At 45.5% G+C, this 18,524-nt stretch overlaps 1 protein-coding gene across 1 annotated transcript in view; it reads right to left on the reverse strand.

Moving 5' to 3' along the window:
* Window positions 1-769: 769 nt before the first annotated feature.
* Window positions 770-18,524, reverse strand: part of LOC111144912 (basic proline-rich protein-like) — a 30,927-nt gene continuing 13,172 nt past the window's right edge. Inside the window, exons 2-5 of the mRNA XM_022499550.1 lie at window positions 3,720-4,734; window positions 1,800-3,573; window positions 1,283-1,705; window positions 770-1,195 (exon numbers count right to left, since the gene is read on the reverse strand). Of these exons, the coding sequence (XP_022355258.1) occupies window positions 770-1,195; window positions 1,283-1,705; window positions 1,800-3,573; window positions 3,720-4,734 (3,638 nt within the window). The remainder of the gene's footprint in view (window positions 1,196-1,282; window positions 1,706-1,799; window positions 3,574-3,719; window positions 4,735-18,524) is intronic.

Below are 18,524 nucleotides of genomic sequence, written 5' to 3' on the forward strand. Positions count from 1 at the left end.
GTGGTATTTATTTCTTTTTTGTACTGGCCTTATTCACAGGTTTTTTTGTTTTGTTTTGTTTTATGGTTTTTTTTTTTTTTTTTTTTTTTGCAATGAGTTTCATATTCTTAATCAGAAAAAGACATAAAAGGATGATGCAAAAGTAAATGTAACATTAATTTTGGAACCCAGATCCCCTAGGAACTCAGTGAATAAGATTTGGCCACTGTTTCACATAATAAAAAGAAATATGCTCCCTTTTCAATTTCAATTCACACAACTGAGATTTTGAATTACATCTTGGTTTTTCTTTTCTTTAAAAAGAATTTTGTCTAATGCTCTAAAATATGGGTTTGTGGTAATACAGAGCTAAAAACCCAGCATGTCTCTGTGTATAAAAAAGATTTACTTATTTATCTTAGAGAGAAGTGCACGAATGGGGGTTATGCAGGGGGAGGGGAGGAGAATCTGAAGCAGACTCCACCTCAGGAACCTGAGATCACGACCTGAGCAAAAACCAAGACTTGGGTGCTTAACGACAGTGTCACCCAGGCACCCTGTTTTTGTGCATTTTCATAATAATCAACAGTGAAATTGTTATTCTCACCATTAAAAAAACATGTAGTTTTTTTTCCTTGTCAAGGTTCTTTCAGTTCAAGTAAGAGAAACTTCAAACAGGCTTGAGCCAGAAAATTAATTTAGAAAATATTTTAAAGGAGCCGAATCTCTACACACAGTGATGAATGTGAAGAGTTTTCAACTAGAAACCCGAGTACTTTCGGCGCGGCGGTTAGGCGCCCGGTAGTGCCGGCGCCCGCGGGGCCCGCGAAGCCCTCCGCGGCTCGCTCTTCCGTAGCAGACCTGGCCGCGCGCCTCGTCCTGTCCGGTTGCAGCGTTTCTGACAACCTGGTTCTCGGCGTCCTTGCGTGTCTGCACCTCCGAGCCGCCTCACGGAACAGCTCGTGTCACGTCCGGTGACGAAAGACACAGCCGTAGCCAGTTCGGAGAATGTCAACACGGGGAGAAAATACAAAAACGAGCCGCGTTCAGCACCGCGTGCCGTGACGGGAGGAGCGCGGTGGGGATTCACCCCCCTTCGTCGGCCATGACGGACGCGCGTCACAGCATCTAGCGTTTCTTTTCGGGCAGCTTCTAAGCCCCGCGGAAAGGCGCACAGACCGGGCCGCCCGACGTCCTCCAGAAACGACTTCAGTGGCTAACGGAGGAGGAAGCGAGAGCGGCGCATCCCGCTCGGAGGGCGAACAGAGCCTTTCCTCGGAGAACCTGAGGGCGTGGAGGTCACGTGGGTCTCGGCGTCAACCGAGGAAGCGCCCGGAAGAACCGCTCTCCAAGCCGGAAGCAGGCGAGCCAGAAGCGCGGGTTGCGGGAATTCTCCCTTACCTCGTCGGGAAGCGCGGACGGCGCGTGATCTCCGGAGCCCGGTCTGTCTCGCGGCCCGCACCCGTCCCGCTGAGCTGCGACAGGTCGACGCGGGTCTCGCGCTCCTCACGATGCGGGCCGCGCGCTCCGGGGGTCTGCGGACGCTCTCGCGGACCCGGGCTTCTCGGTCAAGCGCAGAGCCCCGCGGCGCGAGCAGAGCGCGGACGTGCGTGACACCGTGAGGGAAGCCGCCGCCTCGCGGCCCGGCGCGGCCCGGCGCGGACTGACCGCCCTGGTCTTCACTGTCCACAGCGCGCGTCGCTTCCTGACCGCTACTTAGGAATAACTGAAATCGATTTAAGGTTATTTACAGAAAAAGCAGTTAACACGGTCCTCGGACTGTTGTTACTCAATGATCCCACCGCGCGCTGGGCCGTTGCGGTAACAAGGAAGACCGGATGGGCCGCCCTGACCACGTCCAAAGAGGCCTCAGTCCGGTAGTGGCTCCGGCTCTCCTCACTCACGGGGTCTGAGGTGGGTCCGCTGGGGTCCAGGACTGTGGTCACGTCGCATTTACCGTGAGAGTCGACGAGGGCCGCGTGTTCCCTCAGGTTAGCGTCCGCTCCGGAAACCGCAGGCCGCGTCTTCTCCCGCGGGAAAGGCGTCGGCGGGAAGAAAACTGCTTCAGTCAACAAGTCGGGGTGGGGGGGGGTCCGGGTACCGCCTTGTTCTCCGGACGGTGAAGTGCGGTGGGAAGAACCGGACGCCGGGCGCGTGGACGCCGACCGCGTGGACGCCGGGCGCCTTCTCTGCGCTGACCCTGCTCTGCTCCCGCCGCTGCGGCCGCGCCTCTGTCCGTCTGACCGCACGAGCGCTTTCGGCAGCTGGGATCCTGCGGGGCGTCGCGGGCGCGGAGCGGGGCGTCGGGGTCTGGGAGAGTCTGTTTGTCCGACTGCAGGCCCCGCACCGCACGGCGGCCCTTCCCCTCCGCCGGCCTCACAGGCGCTGTCCCTTGACCGTCTATGCTCAGCTCCGAACGGAACCCTCGCAGCCTCCGTCCCGGGCGTCTCGGACACACGTCGAGGCCCCCGCGCTTTAGGGTCGCGCCTTCCCGGTCCGCGCGCGCGCGGGGAGGCCGCTGGCCGTGTCTCCCGCACGCCCCGCGCGCAGTTCTGGGCTCCGAGGGGCATGTGCCCGTGGCGGCGGGTCGCGTGTCTCACGGCGGGGCGGGACCGGAGCGCACGGGGAGGGCACAGCCTCGCTGGGGCCCGGGGTGGGGGTGGGGGGTCCAGGTAAGGGGGGGGGGCGAGGCGCGGTGGGGGCGTGGTTTCGCTTCCGTCCCGGCGCCGGTCGGGAAAGGCCTCCGCTGTCCGGGCCGGTTCTCCCGCGCCCCCCTCGGCCCCTCCGCCCGCCCGCACCCGGAAGCCCGTCAGCACCCGCAGCCGGTCCCGCTCGCGGGGATCCCGCGCTGCCACCGGCGCTCCCGCCGGCCGACAGGGGGCGCCCCGCGTCCCGCTGGCCCCGCCCGAGGCCCGCGCAGGCAGCCCCGCCGCGCCAGTGAGCGCTCCGGCCGCGCGAGAGGCGGCGGGGCGGGCAGCGCGGGGGGCGGGCGGGCCGCGGCCGGGGGTGCGGAGTCCGCGCCGACGTCCGGCAACTTTCCGTGCGGGGGCGGAGCCGGCGGGCCCCGAGGACGCGCAGCGCGGCCGACTGCGGCGGCGCGGGAGGTAAGGAGCGGCCGCGCGGTGCCGGGCCTCGGCGGGCGGGAACCCAGTCCGGCCGGGGTGCGCGGGAAGGGCGCCGGGCAGGGGGGCGCGGGGCGCGGGCGGGCAGGTTGCAGGGGGAGGGCGGCGCGAGCGCGGGGTCGTCCTCCCGCCCGGAGGCGGCGAAGACCTGTTGACCGCGGTGGCGCGGCTGCCGGGAGGACGCGGAGCCCGGCGAGGGCGGGACCCGCCGGCGCGCGGCTCCGGGACCCCCTCGTCCGCCCTTTGTGGTAACTTGGGGCGCGTGTCCGGCTGGGGGGGGAGGGGCGGGGAGCGGGGGGACCGGCGCCGCCGAGGGGGCGCGGGCGCGACGGGACTGACCCGCAAGACGTCGCCGGGTCTCAGCGACACGACCCCGAGCGAAACTTGGTGCGGCGCGACCCCCCTTTGTTGGCGCCGGGCCGAGTGGGCGTGGGGGCGGGGAGGGCGGCGCTCCTCGGCCGCCTCGGGGGTCCTCAAAGCCGGGGCCCGGGGCCCAGTCCGGGGGGCGCCCGCGCCGAGAGCCCCCGCTGCGTGGGTCCAGCGGTTCCCCGTGGGGACGCCGAGTCAGGGGCGCGGCGGGGCGAGGGGACCCGGGCTCTCGGTCAGCCGCCGGCTCACCGCCGGGTCCACTCCCCGCGGGCCGCCTCGGCGCCCGGAGCAGAACCCGGGGTGGCCGGGGGTGCCTGTGGTCCCGGAGGCCCGCGCCGGTTCCCGTGTGCGGGGAGGGGGCTCGGGGCCGACTGTCCCGGAGCGCGTGGACGACGTGGCGGGTCCCGAGCAGGAGGCCGGACGCGGTGCGGGTGGAGCAGGGACGACGCGGCTGTGGGACTTGCGGGCGCGCTTAGCGTGCGGGACGCCCGCGCGGTGCTCCTCCAGGGTCCCCGCAGTGTTCCCGGCGGGACTCGCTCTACTTTCGGGCACTCCGCGTGCGCCCGCGGTGTGCAGGTCGATGGACCGCAGCGCCGTCCCCCGGAGCCCTGCGTGCGTCCCCTCCGGGCCCGCTGCTGCGGGGGGACGCCGCGTTCGCGCGCGAGAGAAAGTTCTGGTTGTGGGTGTCCCGCTGGCTTCCGAGCGCGGGGACACCGCCGCGCCGACCTCTGGCGGCGACACCGAGCGCGCGCCCCGGCGCTGAAGGAGGCGCGGACGGCAGGGAGCGTGCGGGGTGGGGAGGTCCGGACTCGCGGATCGCCCCTTCCCCGCCGGCCGTGTCCCTTCCCCTGCACGAGCCCGCAGCCCGGCGGGAAAACCCGGCGTCGGGCCGGCGCTGGCGACTCCCCGCCCGGCTGCGAGCGCGCGCGGCCGAGGTGCCCCCGCCGCGGGACCGAGGGCCTCCTTGAGCCGTGCGGGAGCGTGTTCGAGTCCTCACGACCGACGCGGACAGGGGAGGGGCCTGGCCGGCAGCCCGAGCGGGCCCGGCGCAGCAGCGGGCATGCGGGGGACGGGGAGCGTGCGGGGTGGCGGGGAAGGAGCTTCTGGTACGCGGGTTTGAACCGGGGTTTCTTGTGCGGGTGACTCGGCTCAGCCCTCTGGGCAAACGGAACAAACCGAGCCCAGGGGCAGGAGGTGGTGCCAGGGGCGCTGGGGGTCTGACGCTCCGCCCGCGGTGCAGTGCGGTGGCCCGGCCTGACAACGCCTGTGCGGGTCCTCGTGTTCAAGTTCGCATTTTGTTGCCGTCGGTCTCCTCAGCCTGGGCTCGGCCTGCTGCGCTTCAGTCCCCTGACCTTGACCTTCCTTGATTTCCGGCGGTAAGAATGCGGGACTGGGCCGTGGAGCCGATGCTTTTCCACCTGCGTTGAACACTCCAGTTAGGCGTTCTCGGGTGACACAGGTTCGGGTCATGCACTTAAACTGGAAAACGTGTCCGTCACAAGTGGCCCCCAAGAGTAGGTCTTGCCCTTTCCGCTGCGAGAGGAGAACTTGGGGTGATCTCACTGTTTCACACAGTATTTGCCCAGTTCCGAAGGCCCTGCTGCGCCCAAGTTCCAGATTAGGCAGGAACTCGGAGCCTTATCTGCAGCTCAGACCCTCCTTCTATGTGTTAAACTTGTGTCCCCGTCTGTCCTTCTGTCCCTTCTTCTTTCTTTCATTCCCTCCTCTCCAGGGAGGTCGGTTTGCTCTTGTGAGTTCGCAGGCTGGACGTACAGTGCGCTAATACGGATTTCTTTCCCCTGGGTTGAGGAGTTTGACATCGTGAGTATCAGGCTGCCCTCTGAGACTGACTTCATGAATCACCCTTGGCAAAGTGTTTTCCCTGTGATTTCAGTTTTTCCACTTGCAAAGTAAAGAAACTTTTCTTTCCATAATTATAAGTTTACTGTGACCATTGAAGAGATGAAGTTAGGTTAATAGGTTTTTAGAAATAGAAAGGTCATAGAGTTTCTTACTCAGTTGATTCACTTGAGATTATGGGGTAAAATAGTAATATTTATATCTAGTATACACGTGTTACAGTGATGTATCTATTTAATGTAAAACAATGACTACTTTTGCATTTGAATCATAGCTTTAATCAAATTTTAATCTTTGATTGTATTGGGTGAGATTTTGTTATGGTTAAAGCTGAGTCATTCTTTCAGAAAAATACAATCAGCAAATTAATATGTTTTTCTTTTGGTTTATATTTATAGTTAGGACCAGTTATATTTTAAGTCCAGCTCAATTTTGCCTTTATGAGAAGTTACCAAATATATTTGCAGAATTTCGCTTCCTTCTCGGAAATAACACTTGAGGGACTAAAATTACATTTATGCTGTACAAACAAACTTTCTTTTCTCAAAGGCCACAACAGTTTCCTTTTAAGAGTTTAGAAGGTAGATTTAGGAGTCTTTCAAGAAATGATTCAACGACTGTTTGTTGCATATCTTTTATGTCCAAGGCAACAGCAGGCTTGAATTCAAATCCTAGCTCTGAACTTCTTAGCGTTGGGATCTTGTTTGTGTTATTTTACTTTTTACCAACATTTACCACCAACATTTAATTTATTATCCGTTTGCTGTCTGTAATGTATGAACTTGTTTCACACATGGTAATTGTGAATATTTCATTTTTAATTTGACATGTCAATTAGCAATACGAACCACCTATTTTTATAGCTTAATGTACTGTATTATATGCATGGATGTTTATTTTTCAGGTGAACAGGTCAATGTACTAGAAAAAGAAAATAGTAAGCCTGGATAAATTGTTTAATAAAGGGGCGCCTGGGAGGCTCAGTGGGTTAAAGCCTCTGCCTTCAGCTTAGGTCATGATCCCAGGGTCTTGGGATTGAGCCCCATATGGGGCTCTCTGCTCAGCAGGGGGCCTGCTTCTCCCTCTCTCTCTGCCTGCCTCTCTGCCTGCTTGTGATCTCTCTCGCTCTGTAAAATAAATAAATAAAATAAAAAAAATTGTTTAATAAAATCTTTGGCAAAATACTTCATCATAACTTTTTTCTATTTGAAAAAATTTCTTTAAGATCTTATTTATTTTATTTGAGAGAGAGCACAGGCAGGTGAGCATGCATGGGGGCGGGCAGAGCGAGAGGGAGAGAATCTTAAGCAGATTCCCTACTGTGCATGGAACTCATTCTCACAACCCTGAGATCATGACCTGAGACCAGACCAAGAGTCTTAACGCTTAACTGACTGAATCATCTAGGTGCCCCGTTAGACTATCTTATTAATAGTGAATGTATAAAAAAAAAGTAGTATATGGGTTATAATAGTAGAATTTATGGTTATAGTAACAAAATAGGCCCTTTTTTTGAGAAATCAAAGGACAAGTGAACTTTCAAGGATATATTAGGATAGTAAATTTAATGTAAAATATCCAATTTTGCTTTTGATTTTAAATTAAAAATCTTAAAATCTTTAATCTCCATTGCTGAATATTAGATAGTTTTTATTTAAATTTCACTTAGCAGAGCAGTTTGTGATTCATTCTCTAAAATCGTTGTTTTCTAAAATCTCTAAAGACAAAAACAATGTTATTTTATTTGAGTACAATAAATTCAGAAGTAGTTACTTCAGGAGGCAGCCGTGTAGTTACCTGAGCCCTGTCCTAACTGTCAGAGGCTGGTGGGTCTAATAGTGCTTGACTTAACCACATTTAGAGATCAAGAAACTTAAACTTGTTCCTATGGGAGCTTAAATATGTTCACATTGGAAGAGGAAAAATCGTATAAATTTTGAGCAAAGAAATCTCTTTGCTTTCAAGCAATGGAGGTATGAAATTGGAATCAGGCCTTTAAAGATAATAGCTAAAAGTCATTGTGTAAAACTGTTTTTAAAGACTCTGTTATTTGCTAGTCTTGTCTATGTTTTATGCTAAGAAAATATTTTCAGCCACTCTGTGATACTTACAGTTCATGATTATTTTCACCAGAAGACAGTTAATTGACACAATATTGCACAAAAGTATAAATGCCAATTTTCTGCTCTCACTGTAACGGTATAGTTATGGTGAATTTGGAATTCATTTCATCTTTCGATATTTGGGTACTTAAGGATAGTGTTGGAAAGGCAGGTCATGTAGTATGAATGAATGAGTTAATATAATAATTGTGATTCAAAGATTTAATATGACTTTTTTTTTTTAAAGATTTTATTTATTTATTTGACAGACAGAGATCACAAGTAGGCAGAGAAGCAGGCAGAGAGAGAGGAGGAAGCAGGCTCCCGCTGAGCAGAAAGCCTGATGCGGGGCTCGATCCCAGAACCCTGGGATCATGACCCGAGCTGAAGGCAGAGGCTTTAACCCACTGAGCCACCCAGGCACCCCTTAATATGACTTTTTAAAGGAGTTCTGAATAGCACTGTATTTTAGAGGGTCCACCTAAGAAAACATATCTAGATAATAATAGCTATTAACATTATATATCTACATATTGGTTTTATCATGTACCTTCTGAAGAGGAAGTTCAGAATATATCCTAGAAATATCCAAGACTTAGGTGACTAATGCCTCTTTTTCTCTGTATATATAGATTTATCTCTATATAGTAGTTATATCTCTATAAAGTATATGTACATATAATTTTGACATGTATGTTTTTTGATGTTTCTCTATTATGCTAGGTATACTTTTATGGAAAAGTATTCAGTTAATTGATATTTCTAGGCCAATTTTAACCCTCAATTTAAAATCCTTTTTAGATAACTGTTGCTAGAGATTCTTGAGGTCCCCCCCCCCGAAGGACCATTCAGGCTTTTATTTATGCCTGTAAATGTAGAGAAAAATAGTGGCAAAGATCTGCTACCCACAGTCCCACGGTCTTGGGTAATGCCTCTGATGGTGACGGAATCCTGGAGGCCTCTCTGCCCTCCGGAAGGAGAACAGAGGCAGATGTGCCGCTGAGGTGAATTCACTGCTCGGAAGGTAGCTCTACTTGGTGTGTTTATAAGGTACGGTGAAGTGAGAATTGGGTGTACAGGTAGTGTTTTCCTGGGATTTTATAGCTTTTTCTTTCAGGATTACCAGATGTTACGCTTGACTTGTTTCCTGAAACTTGGACCCCAAGTCCTCTAAGAATTTCAGGGAACTTCGTGAGCTGAGCCAGAGCTACCAGCAGAGAGCAGGTGGAATGACTGGTGCAGTCCTTAATCCACTGCCCCGGGGAGATGATGACCGTTCTTTAACTGGCTGAAAGCAGCTTGTTGGGAGCTTTGATAGAAGAAACTACAGAGCATAAGTAACCTACTAACTGAATCATTAAGGATTTGGCTAACATCGTCACATATTATATAATATTTCATGAGATGATAACTAAGCTCTGTTTCTCAGTTTGTAAATGAAGTAATATTGATCTCACACAGTGCTTTAGCTGAAAAGCAAACAGAACCGTCTCTGCTGTGGTAGCAAATCTCCAAGTTTGAAGTAATTAAAATTTGATACAAGAGAATGAACTTGATTTTAGTCTCTCAATTTCTCTCATAGCTGTTTACAACCATTAAGAGAGCCCTATATTTTAAAGTAAAATTTTAATAACAAATAGGTTAATTTACTCAGATTTCCACTTGTGTGAGTTAAAACATAGTGTGGTAAGTACTGAAAAGAGTTTTATTTAGGAAGAGTACTTAGTGACATATTTTTAAAGGTCAACATGAATGTTATTCTCTGTAATCTATTCAATTTTTGTTTGTCTTTGTGCAACTCCTTGGTAAATAATCCCTAGTAAATTTGGTCGATGGTGGAACTCTCCTGGTACCTCCTCGAGGATGTGCACTATTATAACCATAAACGTGTCCTCCAATATAAATACTGATCATTGTTGGTAACGAAAATACAAAATTTGGCTTATTGTAAAGAACAGTTATATAACTGAATTAATTCATAAGTGATTTAACTCTGTGCTGTATTTAGTAATTGATTATAATTACTCAGATGACGCTGCTTTTGAAGTGAAGGTTAGCAAAACACAGTGAGGAGAATTGTTAAGGAGTCATTTGAATAAATGAGTTGTATTTGAAATCATCTAACGACATCGGAAATGGTAAAAGTCTGTTTCAGATCTACAAAGTAGCACTTCTTTATGAGAGTAGATACTGTTTTGAAATTTTGTGAATTGTTACTTCTGTCTTAATGCCTCATTGTGCCTCATGTATAGGAGAATGGCTTAAACCACTAAGTTTAAAACATCTGAATTGTCTTAAACTTCATTGCTTAGATTAAGTGGACTAGGAAATTTATGAACGACTTGGAAAAAGGAAATTTCCTAGAATGGTGCAGAGAAGGCTTTAAAGAACAGTTTTGTGACATGATATAATAAATATTTCTTTGGGACTTCCTTATTCAATGAGATACTGATTTTCTTCTAGGTTTTCATAAAAATTTGCAACCTTTTTATATAAGCCCCTCTTCTCATTCTGGAAAATGTAACTTTAAATTATGAGTTGACAAATAAGGGGATTCTGATATGATCCATTTGCATTTTTTAAAAGATTTTATTTGAGAGAGAGAGAGAGAACGAGTGGTGGAAGGGGCAGAGGGAGAGGGAGAAGCAGACTCCCTGCAGGGAGCCGGATGTGGGACTCAGTGTGGGACTTGATTCCATGACTGTGGAATCATAACCTGAGTTGAAGGCAGACCTTAACTGACTGAGCCACCCAGGCACCCCAATCCAGTTGAATTTAGTAAATATTTATTGAACACCACTTTTCAAAATTTTTTGTAGTTCTCTCCTAATTTTTAGTAGTAAATGACAGTGATGTATCTCAAACTAACTTTAATAGATCTATATAGAACTTGTTATTTCCCTAAATTCTGTGCTACACTGGAGAGGATGGAGTAGGGGTGGAGGGATGGAGTAGGGGTGGAGTTCTTTATCAGCATTAGGCACACCAGTGTCTGGTAACAAAGTGTGGTGATAATTGTTGGGCAGAGGATGAAGATGAATTGCCAGGCAAAGAAGGAGGGACAGGCAGTTCAAGACAGACCAGGTGCCAAAGGCAGGAGATGTAGGACCATGTAAGTGGTTTAATAGAGCAACTTGCGGAGTTTGGAACTGTAGAGATGTTTCTCCTTTCTGGCTTCATGTTGATGATCTTAATCATTAGTAACTACATATAGAAGTTTAAGAATTTTAACTGGATGACTTATCTTAAAAAACTGCTATCTTATTTTTATTTCTTTTCCCATCTCTCCAGATCTAACTAATGTGTAATTGGAGTCACAGAGAACTGAGCGTGCTCTCCATTTCACGTTCCACGGTGTCCGTGAACTTGGATAGGAGACAACGACATCATTACTTTCGTGATCACCAAACTTTCTCTCACACACACGCATGTGCACACATGTACACATATGCACACAGACACACATCTTAACAGTACCTGTAGCTTTCCAGAAGTTGCAGCTATTTATCATCCGGTCTGATTGCTGTGGCCGCACATATATTGGAACGTTTTTATGCTTATGACTAGTTTGAAATTGTGATAATAATTACATCTGCTTTTAGGGATTCTTTTTTCATATGTAGGTGTGTTTATAGGCATGTAGCTATGTCTTCAGTTGTTTCAATGGAATTTTAAGTCTGTTTCTTTTACATAATTTATATTTTATGCATTTAAAAGCACTTTTTGAGAAAGGGTTCATAGACTTTACTAGACTGCCAAATGGATTTATGGCACAAAACAGATTAAGAACTCCTGGACATTTATGCTGATTTTTTTGGAGGTGCCATTTGGCTTTGATGTCTTTTTTTTTTTTTAATATTTTATTTATTTATTTGACAGAGATCACAAGTAGGCAGAGAGGCAGGCAGAGTGAGTGAGAGGGAAGCAGGCTCCCTGCTGAGCAGAGAGCCCGATGCGGGGCTCGATCCCAGGACCCTGAGATCATGACCTGAGCCAAAGGCAGAGGCTTAACCCACTGAGCCACCCAGGTGCCCGGTTTTGCTGTCACTTAATGAGGTTAAAAGAAATTAAAGTTATTTAACTCAATTTTATGTGTTATACAGAGATATCCCAAATATTTTTGAAAGTAAATCTAATAAATAATGCTTATTTTCTAGATTATTCGCTTTATTCACGAAACTTGTGCAGTTTTTGGTTATCTTGCTTAGTGACAGTTCAGCCAAACAGGATTTAGATTTCATTTCAGAACATGTAAATTTAAAAAGCAGATTTATCTTTTTCACTTTATAGCATTAACTATATTTGGAATGGTTATGATTGAGCTGGGAATTTTGCCTTGTGGTGCTGGTTTATTTTTCACATAGAAATGTTTTGTCTCCTCCACTACACTTTAAGTTCCAGAAGAGAATAGGTTAGTTTTATAAGAGAGAATAAATATATGGGGCTCATGGATAGCTCAGTCAGTTAAGCAGCTGCCTTGGGCTCAAGTCATGATTCCTGGGGTCCTGAGATCTAGGCCAGTGTCAAGCTCTCTGGCGATCATGGAGTCTGCTTCTCCCTCCCCCTCTGACATGCCCCCTGCTTCTACTCTTTGGCTCTTTCTATTTCTCTGTCAAATAAATAAATAAAATCTTTAAAAAAAGAGAGAACAGATATGTTGAACAGTTATTTGTATCTTCTACTTGGTAGGAACTATGCCAGTATTAGTAGTTTTCTGTGAATACTAAGGAAAAAAATAATAATTTTATTTATATATAGAAGTGATTTTTTTTTCTATGCATCGGTCACTGAGTTACTTAACATTATGTATTTGGTCATATGATGTGTATTATTCATGACTACTTTGGTGAAAAATTAAACTTATTAATTAGATAATTGCTGTATAGAGCTTTACATTCCTAAGTCCAATTTTGGTAGGTCTGGATCACCTTAAAACTTCAAGGGTTGGATGCAATGTAATTTTTTGTATTTGAAAACTGACAGTAACTTCAAGATCACAAGGAGAGTTGACTGTCTTTCAGTCCGTTTCTTGTTTTTGGCTCCACTTTGTGTCTTCTCTAATGGTAAGCATGCAATTATCACTTCTTGGGATCTTCAGCTTCCTTGGAGTGACAATGATTAGTTTAAGCCAGGTGTGATCCTTTACCTGAAGTTAATTCTCCTTTCCATTTCCTGCACATTGATTCATGAGCATATTTTCACTTCAGAGAGTGCTATCCCTTTCCTTGTTGTGGCAGACACTACTGATTGGTCACTCAAATAATTTACTTATTCCATTTTGTTCATAGAACTCTGGTGTTAATTCACATGTCCCCTCTACCTCACATGACTCCAGGAAAGGCAGTTCATTCCTAAAAAAGTGAAACTTCAGTTAGCCTACATTAATAATCATGGTGCTTCTGTTCCCTTTGTTAGTGATTCATTATTGAGCGGACCCGTTTCCTTCCCGCGGTTGTCCTCAGTTACATGAAGTAATAAGACAGGAGAGATGTGTCTTTGCACTTCGCAGAGGGACACTGGATGAGAAGGCGTGTGCCAGCTCTTGACATCCACGCTTTCTGGAATAGCTGTTTTGAAATTGCTACAGGAGGTCACCCTTTATCCACTAGGCAATCTAGCTTGAGGGCAAAACAAACACATCAATGATAGCAGAAAAAAATGTAAAGAATGTAGGTGTTTGAGGACATTATTGGGTCCGTAAATCAACTTTCCTTAATTCTGGATTTATTACTGTGTGAAATAATGAAGTTCTTAATTTTTCAAATGAATTTGAACTAGACTTTTCGGTTACTTAAATGAGAAAGTATCTTAATTAGAACAGTTATTAAGTGGTATCTTAATTTGAAATAAACAATTTAGAAGTAATGTAGGTTATTAAAATGTGTAGACCACTTGAATTTTGTAAACGTTGGGTATGATTATCGCTATTACTGTATAAAAATATTTTATTACTTAAATCCCCAAATGTTATTATTCATCTTAAGTATCTTCTGAGATAAGCAAATTCTACATATATCTCAGAAATATGTTATTCAACAAAATAAATTCGAAATAGAAACTTACAACCCAGTCATCTCATAACATGACACCACTTTGATTGGCGGCTTTAGTGTATTGGAAACATTAACTGTACATTAAGAATCAATGAAAGAATCTCATACCTCATCTAAATAACTTAAGCTTGAAGTCCTGTTAGAACTAACGTAAGTATTTAAATATAAAAAAAGCGAGTAGGAGTAGAATTAGAGAAAATTGTGAAGCGCAGATCCATTCACAGAGGTATACAAAATGCAGACATACAATACACTTTTAAGTAGGAACTAGTTTTGTAAAACTGTAGTTCACTGACACCATTAGCAATTTAATTATTTTCTGCCACCTTGTTCTTGAGTTAGTTTTCTTTTTTTTTTTGATGATTTAACATTATGCATATTGGTTTTTGTAATATGCTGTATCAAGTTATGGTGATCTGAGTCTTTGCCCTTTTGCTTTAAAGATGGTAGGAATTATCCAAAGCTGAGAATTGATAAAAGCGGTAGTGTAATATATTTTAGAGCACTGATGCTTCCCTTAGCGAAAATGATTGTTAACCAGTGGTTTAAGCAAGCAAAACCAGGAATAATCTAACTGTCAAAGAATAAGTAAGTGTCACAGTGGGCAGCTTAGTTGGGGTGAGGGGGTGTGAGAAACAGGAAGCTAAAGGTTGTGCGGGCAGGGCAGGTGAAGCAGAGCAGCTGGTGAAGCCGCAGGTGGAAGTACTTCATTTGTCGAGAGCCTGCATTAGAGCAGAGTGGTAGCCAGGTCATTGGTTCAAGAAAGAACAGGCTGTTGTCTTAAAATGCTCTCCATGTGGATGTTGGAAGCTCGGAGAAGGCATTGGGTTGGGGAGGAGGAACGTAGCCAGTAACTTGAATGCGGAAGGAAAAAAAGACCTCAGAAGAGTAGTTGCTGATGGAGAGGTCAACATTACTGTAATCCAGATGTGCATATTAGTTTTTTGCATAAATATGCAGTAAACATGCCTGAGATGCTTCCTGTATGAGATCATGACCTTCTTTCAAAGCTAGGCCAGAGAGACCCCATCCTACAAAGTGCTGCAATTCTCAGAGGATTTTTGTTCTTGCGGAAGCTGCTGTTCAGGGCTTGTCCTGGGGGTATCCCTTAGCCCTTAGGGAATAGGAGGCCTCTGACCTTTTCCTGGCTTAAAAGGGAACCACATTCTTGTGTCTTTGAATGCGAATGAATTATTCTTGGTATGGTAATGAATATAAAGGGACTCTGCTTATTTCCTTTGGGAATCTTTGTAGAAAATATAGCTTGGTTTACAGCAGATACTAATTGAGGAAGTGGGTAAGTATCCAGATAATTCATATTCCAACTTCCATTTGTAAATCAACCAGATAGGTGAAAACAGGTTTCCACCCCTTAAATCCTCTCTGTCTAATTGGGTCTTTGTGGAACCTACACTCTTTTCTTAACCCATTGTACCTATGAATCCACACCAAAAGTGAATTTTTTGAATCAGAGAGAAGCGATAACAATAGGACAGGGCTCCGGGTATGCTGCCTCAAAATAGGGCACCTTGAACTATCTCCTATTTCAAGGGAAAGGAATTTGAGATAGTGGCATGTGGGGGAAGGGCTTTCTGACCTTCCTCTGAAGCAGGTATCTCTGTATCCTGGGATGAAGGAACATCCTTATCTCTGAAAGCGCAGGGACCCGGGGAGGAATCTGACTGATCTGGCTAAGTTCCCCAGGTTACTCTATATATACTAAGCTTGTAATCTTTCTTCTATCGTGTCTTTCCAAGACTGTAACCCTTCTACAAACCTAGCATGAAAACGGTCAAGTTTAACCATTTCTTCAGGTCTTCCTTTCCTTAAGAAGGCCCTGTGTCATGTTAACTAGGTATATATGTTTTTCTCTTATAAATCTCTCTTTTGCTAGAGTCCCAGTCAAGAGCTAAGAGAGGTAAAGGAAAAAGATATTTCTTTTCCTCTACAAATAGCATTTATAGAGTGCTTACTATTAAACATTGTGCTATGTTTTTTTTTTTTAATAATTTATAAATGTTTATGAAACTTGTCTTAGGTTCCACAACTTAGACCAGGGAAGATAGTCGGATGGGAAATGTTTTAATTACTATACCAGCTGCGGGAGTGTACAGTTGACATCAACAGTCATCCTGGACGATTAGGTCAGCCTGGGTAGATCTTTTTACTAGTGGGAGTAGAATGCCTTTAAATAACCTGTCTACACACCTGGTTGATGCTTGATTCCCCCGTTTTTTCTGGCTTGATGAGCTGCTCCTCTCCACTCGATGACGTGTCAACTTGGAACTCCTATGTGACAAGATATTTGTTCATTTTATCCTACTGAGTTAAAGCATAAAAATTAACCCATTGACTCAATTGTGTATGCATATTGCTTTGGCTTTTGCTTGATTTGATTTATCTGGAGGGTTAACATATTGAGTGAGAAAATCTGACATTTTCTTAATCCCTTTTTCTCCTGGTTTTGTCAAAATGATAAGGTTTGAGTAAATAAAGCATAAGATGTAAAATCATTAATATTAATAGTTTCTAATAGCACCACAAATACTTTTCACTTAGGTATTTGACAGCATTTTCCTTCACTGAGAGGAAGGACTAGACAACCTCAAAGAACGTTTCAGTCCTTCAGGTAGTCTAAGTTTTATTTATTTATTTAATTATCTATTTATCTATCTGTTGATTAACTGATTGCTCCCTGCTGAGCAGAGAGCCCAATGTGGGGCTCGATCCCAGGACCCTGAGATCATGATCTGAGCCGAAGGCAGAGGCTTAACCCACAGAGCCACCCAGGCACCCCTGTTTTATTTTTAAATAATTAAAAATTTTTTTCTTATTTTTTTGAAGATTTTATTTATTTATTTTAGAGAGAGAGTGCAGGCCCACGAGTAGGGGGAGGAGCAGAGGGAGAGAGAGAGAATCTTAAGCAGACTCCCCACTGAGTGAGGAGCCTGATGTGGGGCTCCATTTTAGGACCCTGGGATCATGACCTGAGCCGAAACCAAGAATTGGATGCTTAACTGAGCCACCTAACACCCCCCAAAATTTCTTAATCAAAATATCATATTCAAAGTTTTCCTATTTTAATATTTGATTTTTTTTTTTTCATTTTTGACATAAACTGTTAGATCTTTGACCTGTCATGGTATTTTATAACTTGGATATTATTACAAGGTTCTCTTGAATGCTTGGAATCACACACAGGAACTTTGACATATACATGTTAGGGGAAAGACACCTGTGTAGTAGGCAGTGAGAGTGGAGAGAGTGTTTCAAGCATGTAGGAAATTGTAGACAAGGGGTGAGTGATAGTTTAGCCATGGAACTAGAAGCCTTGAAATATAGCTAGAGAACAGAGTGGAAGGGAAAGATGGACTAGAATTGCTGGGGGTGAAGCAAAGGAGTCAGAGATCAGATCTTGGGGGGCTTTCTAATCCAAACTTCGTGTTTCATTCAAAGAACAATGAAAAATCCTGGAAGATTCTAACGGTGACAAGATGTCGTCTTCATTTTATGTTTGAAGAGATGGTAGTAAGCCTAGGCAAGAGAAGATGGTAGATGGTGATGAGAAATAAGTTTATAGTTATTCAAGAGAAAAAAATGTGTACATTTTGATGATTTGTTAACAATTGTGGGAGGTAGGCAAGTGGATGGTATAAATGCTGATTCTGTACAGGAGTAAAATATTATTTCTACCTTTCTAGGTTCTTGAGTGACATTAATGAGAAAAAAAAAGCAGATTAACAAGAGAAAAACAAAAGTTTAATAACATGTATACTTCCTATATACATGGGAGATACCCAGAAAAGCTGAGTAACTCCCCCAAATGGCACAGGCCATCACCTTAAATACCATCTCCATCTGAAGACAGGAAGATGTTGGGAGGGTGGGAATCTGGTCGCAGGAGGTTTCTAGGAAAACACAGTTAACAAGCGTGTGGCTGTTATACAGATTTAAGTCAATGTCTTCTCCACTGATGAGTTTTAGAGATTTGTTCATCCTTCTCCTCCTGCTGTGAGAGGGAGACACCTTTTTACTAATGGAGTATGTCCTTATAAATGTCCCTTACAAAGGAGTTCCTTCTGTTCGGTTTTCAGAGCTTTCCTACATCTGCTGTTTTTTAAAAATAGCCAACTCAAGATAATCCTTATGCCAAAGGCATATTTTGGGGTGGCAAATTCTGCTCCCCTTCAATTCTAAGATTTCTTGTTTTGGCAACCTGGGTGTTTAACTTCTTCTTAACTTCTTCAACTTCCAGGTAGAAATAGAATTATTGAAGAAAAATAATGATTTTCTGTTTAGGACACATTTTGATGTGTCTGAATCATCTTGTTACAGATGTCCAGTAGTCATACAGTCACGCGCGCGCACACACACACACACACACACACACACACACACCCCTACGCACCTGTAGCGAAGAAGTTTGGTGTGGGCTCGTGATGTATGTGTATGTGTATGTATTGTTGGGGCTACCCCAAGATGGCCACTTTGGCATGAAGATTATTCTGAGCTGAAGACAGCTGAACTGTATGGGCTCGAGAGGAATTTTGCCATCTCTTAATTTCATAGAAGAATCTAAATTGACGATCTTTTCTAGAATAAGGGTTGTTAGTGAGAAATAACAACCCAGAGGTAAACTTGCCTGAATGACACATGTGTATAGAAGGACAAACATCTAATTATCAAATATCTGCTCTTCTTATCACCCTTCCTTTGAAGTCCCAGCTCCCACCCACTTCTCCTTAGTTCAGGGTGACCTAGATACCTCATTCTACCTATTTTTGGAATTTATATGTCTGTATGGATTCCCCCTACATATGCTATTATATTTGATTTTTCTCCTGTTAATCTGTCTTATGTCAATTTGATTTTGATTTTTAGTCCAGCTAGAAGGACCTTTGAAAGGGATAGGAATTCTTGCTCCTTGATTATGTATCTATATATCTGTATATATATGCACACACGCAAGTTATCAGATTTCAGATTATGAGTTTTAAGCTTAGAAGGGGTCATAAAAACAAAAGTTTATATAGTGGGAG

The sequence above is a fragment of the Enhydra lutris genome, unplaced genomic scaffold, assembly GCF_002288905.1.
Source record: "Enhydra lutris kenyoni isolate GAN:26980312 unplaced genomic scaffold, ASM228890v2 scaffoldscaffold1, whole genome shotgun sequence".
In the NCBI taxonomy this organism is placed as follows: Eukaryota; Metazoa; Chordata; class Mammalia; order Carnivora; family Mustelidae; genus Enhydra; species Enhydra lutris.